This window comes from Haliaeetus albicilla, chromosome 17 (genome assembly GCF_947461875.1).
Source record: "Haliaeetus albicilla chromosome 17, bHalAlb1.1, whole genome shotgun sequence".
NCBI classification, from domain to species: Eukaryota; Metazoa; Chordata; class Aves; order Accipitriformes; family Accipitridae; genus Haliaeetus; species Haliaeetus albicilla.
The window spans coordinates 14179734-14192273 of NC_091499.1; the positions used below are offsets into that span (position 1 = coordinate 14179734).

A 12540-nucleotide genomic window follows, 5' to 3' on the forward strand; every position below is an offset into this window, starting at 1 on the left:
AGTGGAGCTGGCTCAACAAAAGAATAAAGAGCATAGTGTGCCCGATGAATGCTTATTTAAGAAAAGCGTCCCACCCAAAAGAAAGGGAAAATACAGGAGTTGAGCTTTGTCACAGTCTAGCCTCAAGCTAGTCAACTTTTTGGCGAGATAAAATCTAGTCTGAAAAATAGTAATAGCCTACAAATATTTTAATTGACTCATAGTAAATGAAATTATTAAAATTTTTATGGGTAAAACTTCTGTATTTGTTCAAACAGAAAATCATGAGGAAGGGAATAATGAAGATACTGTGCAAAATTTTTAGAACTTTACCAAATAAAAATGTATGTTCTTACAAAAATATCAATCCCTTATTAGAGCCAGATTTCTGCAGAGACTCTTTTCATTTTGACTGGTTAACATTTCTCATGCAATTAACGTATTTCTTTTATCTATACTCTCTAGAAGATGTGCTTCTTCTTAATAACCATATCTCAAAACTACTAAAACCCATCGATTTCTCTTACGGTAGTAGTGTAGACGGCCTCTGGATCATCTTCTATAACTCTGGAAAGGCCAAAGTCTGACACTTTACAAACAAGGTTGCTGTTGACAAGAATATTGCGTGCTGCAAGATCCCTGTGTACATATCCCATATCGGCCAAATATCTCATTCCAGCAGCAATTCCTCTCAACATTCCCACTAGCTGAATGACTGTAAATTGCCCATCATGTTTCTGGAGGGAAGAAAGGAGCAGCAATTCTTGTTAGTATAGCTGAGAAGAGAAATAAGAATTAGTTTTACAACTTCAGCTTTCTACTTATTTACTACTTCTGTGGCAATTCAACCTGGGGCAAAGAAACTCACTTCAAACACAAGTTTTATTTTCTTCAGAGATAAAGCAGTACATCCAGTTAAGAAATGTGTGAGTAGTTAATGTACTAGAAGTTAACAAAACTTGCTAATCACTATAAATTTCTGGCTAAGTCAGGGAAAGTCTCTTCTAAGAGACATTACCTGATGCACAGCGCTTTATAGTTTGCCTTTATGCTCTTCATCTCTCAGCATAATTATTTGTATCAAGAAAATAAAAACTATCTCCTTTTGGAAGCCTAGCTACTGATAATTTTATTCATAGCTTGGAGTTTATCAAACAAAATCTTTCTGTTCTCTATGGAGTGTTTATACATCATCTCAAGCTGTCTTGTACACCTGGTAAGGATCAGAACTGGCCAGTTCAGAACACACACTCAAAAAATGCTAAATTGTTGTGGACTTGCATTTCTTTTTCCTTTGTTCTTCTCTTAAACACAACCATAGTGCATTTAGGGATTCTTGTACGCTGATTTCCACCATGCTGACACAATAAAATTCTGCTCCCAAAAGGCAGAAGATTGGCTTCAGGTATCAGTGGTGTTAACTTCATCTGGTGGCAATAATAAAATCCACCATGTCTATGCCACATTAAATCACTCAAATTCCTAGAATGTTCCCATGTGATCCTGTCTGATCCTCTCATTTCTGATCTGGTTTTGCTGAAATAACGTAGAGAACTGCTAGTATTTGTCAAGCTCCATTTCAGTCTGAAAACCAGATTATATGAATAATTACAGTGAATGAATGAATAATTATGCATTCATTAGATATGAATAATTATAGGAATAATTATAATAATTATATGAATATCATGCATGTATATGTATATATATGCATGTATATAAAACCATATTTTAAAAAGTGACAATATATAATATATTATATATATGACTTAAAATATGTTAATATATGTTTTCATTTTGATACTCACCCTAAGAAATGCATCTAAGGCCCCATTCTCCATGTATTCTATTACAATCATGACTGGTTTCCCTGAAAGAAAAGACAGGTTTTGTTTGAGAAACTGTTACACAAATGGAGTGCCTTTTTTCGATAAAACACATGTTATTCCTTTGAAGGACTGAATCATTGAGACAACGAACATTTCTGAGGCCTCCAGCACTGTGACTGAGTTCTAATAAGTTCTTAAATGTCTGCATGGAACGTGGTCATGATTCACAAAATTAAACCATACAAATCAAAATGTCAGTGTGTTCTCCTAACTCCTGCTGTGTGAACAGGACTCCGGAATAATGACACTTCAGATAATATGAAAGGACATAAGAAACCTTATCTCTCTGCATGGTCTTTGAGGCTAAATGAAACTAGAAAAATAATATATTTCAAAGTAGTTCATCTTTTAATCATGCGTGCATCTTTATTTTTTTCCTCAGGTTGTAGCATAAAGTAAGTATTGTTTTAGTTAGTTACACATCAGGAGAAAATCCATTAGGAGTGTGCAGCCTGTTTATAATTTGAATCTTTGACCATGAAAAAGCTAAAGTAATTTCTGCCATTATGTTGTTATTTGACTGACAGATCAAGCCACTGCTTACCTCTGGTAACGACCCCTTCTAAGTGAACAACGTTGGGGTGGTCAAACTGTCCCATGATGCTTGCTTCACACAGGAAATCTCTCCTTTGCTTTTCAGTGTAGCCAACTTTCAGGGTTTTTATGGCTACTGCAACATCTCTCTTGCCAGGAAGCTTTAGACGCCCACTGCACACTTCACCAAACTCTCCTAAAATGAAGTAGATCAATGCTGAATTACTCCGACTATAATATCAATGTTCTTTTTAGGCCTTGATTCAACTAGACGCCTAAGCGTGCATTTAAATTTAACATGTGAATGTTTATATTTGAAATGGATTACTTAGGAACACAAAGACAGGCATGTGCTTTAAATGAATTGCTGACTAAGTACCTTACAGAGTAAACACTTCACGTTAAGCCAATCTACAGGACTGTTATTTGAGTCTTTTAAAAGACTTGTTAGTAATTTGTTACATTTTTTCAAAAACAGGAAATAAAAATGAAGTGGCTTTCATAAGAAAATACTATTACAGAAATAGTAATACCATTTCTAAGTGAAAATGTCATTCTGTTCTACATGGTTTCCTTGCTATGTTTAGATCCAATGGTTTTTTTTCCTTCAAAAGGCAGCTCTTTCAGAGCTGCTTTTAATTCAACATCGTTATGGTGTTAAATGAAGCACTACATTATTACCTTCAAGCAGGATAATTTACTTTGCAGATTATGAAATGAAAGGTGTGACTTATAATAATTTTGTTACATTAAACAAACACAAGCAAATGCTGGAAGTTTGTAAAAGATTCTAAACTGACAGACAATTGGAACTTGAAGAAGCATGTGAAAAAAATGGCCAAACAGCCAGCAAGAATACAAAAAAAAAAAAGCCTCAACAACCATAATTTGAGAGAGGCGTAATGGGACTCCTTTGGACAGGAAATAGCATGGAAGCATGTGAGATGTGAAGCTGAATGGCAATACATCTACCTCACTATTATTGAGATTGTGAAAGATTTAAGGATTGTCCCTTTCCTCACAGCTGTGTCAGCAGAGAGAGAAAGAGAGATCCCTTATTCCATAGCCAGGAGGAAAAATCTCTTGGGCTATACAGGAGAAAAGGGTAGCAACATAAAGGGGAACATCTCTTTAAAAAGAGAAAGATTCATTGCAAAAATATTTAATAATCTGGTACTTTGCAAATTTATGTGGGGTATGGAAGATACAGATCCAAGTCCCTCCTTCAAATCAAATCAAGCCTGAAATTTATCTCCTGCATACCTGCGGAGTGCCTTAACATTAAACTATTGAGTATGCACAAGTATGCAGACACACCTACATCCAAGGCATGTTTTAGGGTGAGTGATGAAAAAAATTACTGAATTAGGAAAGACTAACACAGAGTTTGATTAGAGAATCCCTTTGGGATATAGACCGAGGTCCTGAGAAACCTGGTGGGATCAGGACTTAAGTGCACATACACACTGGCAAGGTGTCTGGCTGGCAGTGGAGAGAAGTATGCTTGAAAATGGGGCTGAATGCCTGAAGAGGTATATATTAAATTGTCCTAATGGATGAGTTCTGAGAAATCTTGTTTAGGACACCGTCACCGTTCCAACACTACTGTTCTCCTGTCACTCCCAACAGCAGAGCTTTCAGAAGGAAAAAAACAGTACCTGGGCCTCAGCTTCACAGTTCTCCAGCCAGAAGGGTAGAGCTTTGACCAGACCTTAATATTTCCAACCAACTTGTTTGGGCAAATCTTCACTCAGCATGGCTCGTTTTACAAATCTTATAGGAGATGGCTGCATACAGAATCGAATTCCTCTCCCTCCCGTTCTACGCTAGCTGAATTAAGGTTAGCTCCAATCAACTCCATATACCTCCGCTAACACCGTGCTGTACCCGAGCTAACCGGCCAGAGTACAAGTGTTCCTGCCTGCACCGGTGAGGCATTAGCCCCAGCCGTCCTTGGGCACTGGAGTCACGGTCTGAATATCCATGGCATAGCTATGAATACCGTGAGGCACAGCTGTTACATACATACCAACTAGCTGCTCATGCCCTTAGCTTGGTGCCTTAGCCTCCCTCCTGCAATTCATCAGCAATATGGATAACTATTATTGAATTCACCACTCACCTCACTCACCGCTCCTAGCCACAAGAACTTCCTAAAGGATAACAATTTTCTCTAGCAGCACCTTCCAAAATCACTTTTGTTCCACGCCGAAAACAAGACGTGAGTATAAGTGTGTGTGTGTGTGTGTGTGTGTGTGTGTGTGATACTTCAGAGCCAGGTAATTAGGATACTTGGCATGGGAGACACTAAGGCTTAACTCCTTTCCAGCTCTCTGTAATCTGATTTTGATTGATTTCCAAAAGCAGATCACTCACTCTCAGGCAAACCAGAAACTTGAACTTGTATGTTATGCATTTCAGGCCAGGATGCTAGCCAACAAACTACTTTTATTCCCCAGAAAATAGTATATTCAGCTGAAAAGATGCCCCAAAATGATCCAGAAAATATGACAACAAAAGTGGGAATACTGCACAGCCGCACAGCCACTAGCTCAGCATGTCAACAAGGAAGAAGCTAAAACAAAGCATGTGTGGTACGAACGAGGACTCAACATAGTGGACACCATTTTCTGTATCTGACAGGTGGCTGCAGCGGGATCGTAATGAAAATGTTGGCAAGGAAAGCACATATCCCTCATGCAAATTGAGCACAAGCATACTTGCACCCTGTTTGTCTGAGAGAGACATGGCACCACTCAATAGCTGATGTGGCCAGCATTGCTGATGCATATTGAGACTGCTAAGTGGCTTTTCTGGTGCTGTCCCTAGTAGAAATTCTATATTCTTCTTTGATGTATGAGTTTCAGCTGCTTCTTTGGGTCTTTAACATTCTGTTGCTCCTGGACTGCATTTCATTTCACTCCTATTTGCTATCTACATCAACAAGTCAAAGCCATAGCTAAACCCCATACACAATATGCTTTCACCATAGCGCTTCTAATTAACTTTCTTCTGAATGACTACCGACACACGTTAGGTTTTTTGCTATCAGTTATACTCATTAAAATCAAGAATAAATTCATCTGCAGTCAACAAAATTAACATTCTGGAATTACTCTGTCATAACAGTGAAAATATGTTTTAAGCTGTATTTGCAACTGAAGCGTTTTCAGCATTTTGCTCAGAAGGCATCGTCAAAGTCCGACTGAATACATCTTTGTGCTCTGAACTGTTGCTATGCTGGTTTTTAACTTAAAGCAAAAGATAAAGCTCAGTAATTTTTCTATGCTAATCTTGAATTTAAATCTTGTATATTGTGTATTTATTAGAAGACATGCTGCCAGTCTAGCATCACAAAAATTACTAGTTAGCAAGGGCTGGATTCTTATGCTCTTACTCATCTGAAGGAATAATTTGCTCAAGTAGTGCTGTTAATTTCAACAGTACTACTCCTTGATTAAGACATGATTCAACATGAGTGAGGTTACTTTAAAGAGGCATTGTGAATTCAAAGCGTAAAGAATTTTTTACTGGTAGACCAGCTTATTTTAGAGATATTTCTTCTTCTCTTTTTAAATAATACCACAGTATGTAATTTACAGTGCATGCCAAACTACAGGGTGATTTTAAAAGTATTCTGCTAATACTTTTATGAAACAACAGGAAAGCAAAAGAACATTTCCTCCAGGAATCCAAAGTATTTGATATTTTTCTTACCCGTGGAAACTTAATTTCACTACATGGAGTAGTGCAATAAAAATGTCACGTATCTTATTAATGCAAACAAATGAAACTGCCTTTTTAGAGCATGAACACCATGGCTTAAGTAGGTGGTAGACAGTTCAAGAGGAAGAAAAGCAATGTAATGCTGGTGCAATTACAATCAGTCATGAGAAGTTAAACAATAACTTTTTGTATTCATAAAATATCAAAAAGAAAAATGGTAGAACAAAAAAGAGCCTTGGGGAAGATTTTGTTATACAGAAATGAGACCTTCCTAGTCTCTATTTAAGATTTTGTGCTGCAGCCAGTTTTCCTTACTCACAAGAACAAAAATTCAGAGGTCAAAAAGCCCTCTTGCAAAAGGAAAGTGAGCAGAATTTGCACTCGTGCCTAACACCTTTACTCTGACAGCAAATAATAGGCAGCAAAACTGCCCCCCTTCCCCCAATTACATTTTTAACAGCAGATACAGAATTAGAAACCCACAAGCTTTCAATGTCAGGCAAGACTCTTCATTTACTTATTTATTTGGTTTTTGTTGTTCTCCCCCCCCATTTGTTTTTACATTTTAGAAGCAAGTGCAGCTTCGTTGCTCTTAACCACTCCAGCAAATGCAAAAAGTTCTTCTGTACCTGAGGTATAATTATTTGCCTGTCATTATGATGTATGAGTTTCGATCCCAGCTAAATGGAACAGTTGAATCAGGAAGCCACGGCAGCCTTACCTGCACCAATCACACGCTCAATTTTAATACAAGAGGCATCTAGCTCCTTGGCGAATTGATGGACAGCTCTATTTGGGTCCTCGTAGGTTTCAGGGTCAATGTAGGTTTTGGTGCCTGGAAATTTAACTGTAATGATGTAAGAAAGCATGACTGTGATGAAGCAAAGGCACTTATTGTGCAGTCAGCCCAGGAATTTCATTATGCAGAGTGCTCCTTGGAAGAGCGAACCTGCTTCCACACTGCCTGAGTCAGAGCCGCTCCGAGAGGCAACCTTAGTTTTAGGCATCATCTGCAAGCATGTTGACACAAGTACACAATCCCATCTCTAAAAATGACTAACATTAGCATCTGCATCTCCACCTTGAAGTGAAAGAAGTAATAAATATTAAATAGCGTTCAATGGAATAAAATGCAAGGGTTGAGTGGGAGCAAAAATAAAGCAGGGGAAGGGGTGTAAGAGCAGCAGAGGAGGTTAAACTTTCTTTTTTGTGCAAGGACAGCTTATCCTCTTTTCCCAGGTTGTGTAAACAGCGTCTCTTTATGTTATCTCTGTCTTCTAGTGGGATTTGAAAGGCTCCTCCACCTACTTCAATTTGCTTAAATTATTGAATATAATATTATTTACAGACTGTGGCAAAAGCCAAGCTAAACTATTCACAGCACTTAGAATTTATATCCTTAGGTACGTTTCTTGCGGTAGAACATGAACATGAGAAACACTTGTAGCCAACTTGCGAAGGCATAGGAAGGGAAAGCGGGCTCTGTGGCACAATTATTCCCTCTCTCAAGGACCTAAGTGAATAATATGCAGCAACTTGGTTTTTGCTCTCTCTTTCTCCAGTATATAGCACTTAGTAGAACTCAGGCAGCATAGTGCTCTGGCCAGCATATAGTTTTTTCCCTTGGTTTGCTGCTGATTCAGGAAAATTATTTTTTACCCCTCTGGTGAAAGTAGAAACTTCTGGTGAAAGTAGAGCACCCCTTGGAATCTATTAACCAAGCTATTTTTATGAAATAAATTTGGCTCACAAGGATTACAGTCCTGAGCTTTAATTAAATCAGTGAACTAAAACGCAATATGAAAATGTAAGAAAGTTCCTCTACTAACTGATACACTGATATACAAGAATAGGATCAAAAGTCAATACAAAACATAAATAATTTATGGTTGCTTTGTAATCTTTTAATTGAATATAAAATATTTTAAATTTGAAAATATATTGAAAAATAGCTTAATAATCATGTATTTATGTTTTAGATGCTATTACTGACCAAAAAACCACCAAACCCTTGTAACAGGAAAAAGCTAGAGAAATTGTTTGAGTAATCTAATGAATTTACATGCAGAGAAATTATTTGAAATGTTGCCCAGATGTTATTATCTACCATAATATGTACTTAAATAGATGTTCTTCCAATTGTATCGATAATGCTACAGATTTTTAAAATGATAAATATTTCTTTCTTAAAACCAAAAATGACTAGAAAAATGAGAAGAAAGCAATAGGTTAACGACCTATAATAGTGCTTTCAGGCAGGGAGATGGAGCAGGAGCCATCCTCTCGTGTTTGTGATAAGGGTCCTGGAGTGGAGGTAACCTTGCGAAACTCAAGTGGGCCTCTGATGGTTCTTTATTCAAGCTGTCATAAAACATTTTGACAGGCCAAGGCCATCCTGGCATACCAATGTGAAATAATGCTGGCCTGGCTTTGAAGACATTGTTAGATGAAAATGGTAGGAGGAAACCAAATATAAATCCGAATTGCTTAACTAAACTCCTCCATTGTACTTGTATCTTCAAGTGTAGCACTTGAGGTCACAGAGAGTTGAGGGGGACTGAAACAAAATATATGATACTCTATTAAATACAGTGCTTTAAAACCTGCTTTTAAAAAATGGTTACTTGTAAGTTTTTATGTTAAGTAAGTGTTTGTTGTAAATTACTTTTTTGAAAATCCAGTCTGGTACCTCAGCACAGAAAAAGGTTGTCTAGATGTTATGGAGCAAAAGGACACCAAGCTGGTGTTCACAGCCCTGCGACCAAGCTGGTGACCACAGCACTGGGTTCCATCTCATTCTGTTACCAAACAAATTTAATCACTAAACCTCAATCAACAGACGACGAAAAACTAGCTTGGCAAAAAGTGACTTCTATTCGGTGCTATGATTTTTAAAAGACTGTGTATACTGACTGTTCTGACTGATTTGCTGTATAACCAGATTTCTTGAGAGTAAAATGAGGGAAGTGAACACTTACTTAGTCTCACCATTTCTGGATCAGCTATTAATCATTAAGTAGCAGCTTTCATATTAATTTGCTTACACTTTGACTGAAACAAAAAATGTCACAAATAATGGAGATGAAGAAAGGAATTATTTAGCTAGCATATTCCTTTTGTTTATATACTGACATACAAGAATACATAGTTGATGTTTTCCTTCAAGGACATAATGGGGATTTTAAAAGTGAAAGCAGTAGCTCTTCTGAAGACGTGAAAAGCTTATAATGCATCTATGAGAGGCAAATTTCAAATCCATCACTCCCAGAATAGTAACGTTTAAGTAACATTAGATTTTTGATGAATTCTTTAAAATCAGCTGCACTGCAAAGTGCATGATAAATAATTCTTATCCTATTATTATTTCCTACCTTTCTTGCGCAGATTATGAATTGATTGACTAAAGCTGCAGTGATGTTACAGCTTAGTTTAATACTGACTGCATTTAAATGAAATTATTTAGGTAGCAACACACCCAAACTCAGGAAGTATGAACAAATTCCAGCTGGTCTGATTTTTTCAGGGCAGAAAGGTGAAATAGAAACCTTGATCTGATTTTGAGTGGAGCTTTGGCTAGAACTACCCATTTAAAGAGGCATACATTGAGAAGCTGCTGCAAAGTTGTGACTTGTGGCTACTTCATTCTCCAAGTGACATTACATTTTCATAATAGCTCATGATTTTAGCATATGTAAAATAAGATAAACCATATTGCTTTCATAAAAAAAAATCTGATGGATTTAAGCTACAGCTGCAATTATTGGTAGACAACAAAGGCTATGCTTAGCATGGCTAAATGGCAAGTTCTACTGATAGGAGAGTTATCAGGTATGAGAGAAGACTGGAAACCCAGACATTGTTCTGTGTCAGAACTTATATTCAGTTTAATTCTATTATGTGATTTTGCAATTTTGCATGCTCAAAATCATTTTGCAACTTAGTTTTACCATACTTCCTGAGTTAAAGACTGATTCTAAAAGAAAGGAAAACATTTTTTTTTCTCATGTCAAAATGAAATTACAACTGAAATGAGAAAGGGCTAATATAAGAAAGCTTTTTAAACAATATTATGATAAAACTGAAACTATTCTTGCATAAGCCTTCCTCTCCTCTGAAATTTTCAGTTGTCGTTAACCCAAGAAAGATGTATTTTATTTAATTTTCCCCGGGTTCTAGCATAAGTTCAGATGGTAGCTGTGATTTTAACGTGAGGCTTTAGGTGCTGTTCTTCGCTAGGCAAGTGATTCTAGAACACAGAACAGTAATGAAGTAGCTGACCTTTCTTTTCATATTAAATATTCTATTTTTAAGGACATTGTTTTGTAAATATTGATGCTACCATATTCACAGTAGCAGAAAACAGCTTCATTGTTAGGGTGATGCAGTGACCCACACTTTCTTAATCTGAAGTTTGCCTGAGTTAAAGATCATATAGTCACTTAGCCAAAAGTCTCTCAAATACTGCACCTCAGAGGGATCATTAGGATGGTGTGAAACATGTATTCAAAGCAACCAAAAGAAAAAAAAAAGCAGAATGAAAACAACAGTATATCATACACATGTATAGAAATAAAACCGTCTGTGTGAGCAATGTTGACTTTAATCTGCATTCCTTTTGTGTAGGTCACATTTTTAGAGTGTTTAACTTCCTACTTGCTATTTACACAGCATTTTTTAATTTCTTATGGCTTTGTCTTTCATGGAGTGTTGTTTTAGTATTGTCTACACTATTACAGTTGGGAATTTTTGGAAGGGGGGAAAAAAAAGCAAAACACTTACAGTGAAAGTAAAGTTCTTCATCCCCTTCTTGATCAGCTTTACTATAGCCGCAATGCCTGAAAAGAAAGACACCAGTTTTACTCGTAAATAATGATTTACTTCCTCACATCTAAAGTCCTGACAACATCAGTTCTGCAGGCTGGGATTTTCAGGCGCTGAGCACCTAACTCCTGTAGGCCCTTTGAAAGTTTCAGCTATAATTCTTTTGACAGCAGAGTTTTAAATAAATCATGAACAGTTGCAATCAAAAGGCTTTTGTATCAAATACCAGTTGGGACAGGTCCTAAAGAGAAAATTCTAGTTCTGGTGAAAAGCTTCTATGGATAAAACAGAGGATTAAAGAACTTCAAAGTAGAACACTGTTTTACATGAGGTTATATTCTTAAACTTACTGCTGTGCCTCTTTTTCTTGAATGTAAAGTCATTTAAAGGCTGATCAGATAAAGTGTCAGACTTCTCCACGTGAGAAAACTGAACAGAAAGATGGACTTTGAGGAGTACAGGTAAAGAACCTGCTAGGGGTTCCTTTTACAGCACATTTACATAGGAAAAAAGGAACATCTTGATTTAAGGGTGTCTTGTCAAAGTAAGAGGACAAACTGTATAATTGATAACAGGATTTAAATGAAAATTGTCCTTACTAAAAATGACTTCTGTTTCAGGTTTGCAAATTACTATCCCAGATTAGACTATGTCTCAAGAGTTCACAAGAGCAGGGTCAGATGTGCTTATGCCTATGCAAGGTGCAATACCTTCGCCCGATGATGAATCCAAACACCATGAAGACCAAAATGATGGTTCCTGCCACAGCAACCACAGCTATGATAATAACAGGATTCTGTTCACTGGAAACAGCCGTGGCTACAGACGGAGCACAGAGAAGAGATTAGTTTAAAATTATTCCCTACAAAGGAACTGCAAAAAATTAAGCCAGCCATCATGAATTGCAGACTGTTAGTTTACCTTTGCCTGAAACCATTACATTGACAAAGTTAGTCTAAATAAGGGCCTCCATTGGAAATTCATCCAAATGCTGGATGAGTTAACGATCGTCCACAGGGAATAAAAAGGAGCTATGCTGGAATTGACTTGGCCAAAGTGATGCAGCCATTAGCCAAAAGCCAGCACCAGCACCAGCCACTTCCACTCCATCCTACTGCTGCACTGCCTTCTGGTTTTGCTCAGTGGTTGACCCCTTCCTAAAAGGGAAGAGCTGGATATCCCTGTAAGGGCGGACAGTAGGAGAATAATCCCTGAAGAGCTCTGCTTCTAGCCTCCCCTCTAAAACTGGTTGCTACGACTTTGACGGTACCCAAGGAAATAGTGTCTTAACTATAAGAAGAATGTTTGAGATGAAACGCTATCTATTAAGACAGATGTCCTGGTTAACATATTTCTATCTTTTACTGCTATTAATCATTGTAAATTGCTATTATTACTTCTGATTTGTTTCTGTTAGCAATGAAAAGGTACTTCCACATATTCCACATAAACCGGAATTCTCCATGCTTCAGAGATTTACATGCTAAAATTATAGTTCTTTTTATTCAGATATGCCAATGCTATTAATATATGCAAATGTATGCATGTCACATTAACGTAAACCGAGGATGTCAATACTTAGTGTGAGAAA

The 12540-nt window shown here is 37.1% G+C and overlaps 1 protein-coding gene across 5 annotated transcripts in view; it reads right to left on the reverse strand.

Annotated features, from left to right (window-relative positions):
• The window catches only part of EPHA7 (EPH receptor A7), a 165690-nt gene that overhangs the window by 24159 nt on the left and 128991 nt on the right, over positions 1-12540 (reverse strand). For 3 of the 5 annotated variants that reach the window (XM_069804890.1, XM_069804886.1, XM_069804888.1), the window contains exons 8-13: positions 11660-11768; positions 10908-10963; positions 6850-6975; positions 2413-2598; positions 1788-1849; positions 507-716 (exon numbers count right to left, since the gene is read on the reverse strand). In XM_069804890.1, coding sequence (XP_069660991.1) covers positions 507-716; positions 1788-1849; positions 2413-2598; positions 6850-6975; positions 10908-10963; positions 11660-11768 — 749 coding nt within the window. The remainder of the gene's footprint in view (positions 1-506; positions 717-1787; positions 1850-2412; positions 2599-6849; positions 6976-10907; positions 10964-11659; positions 11769-12540) is intronic. The other 2 variants (XM_069804887.1, XM_069804889.1) reach the window with 1 other exon arrangement.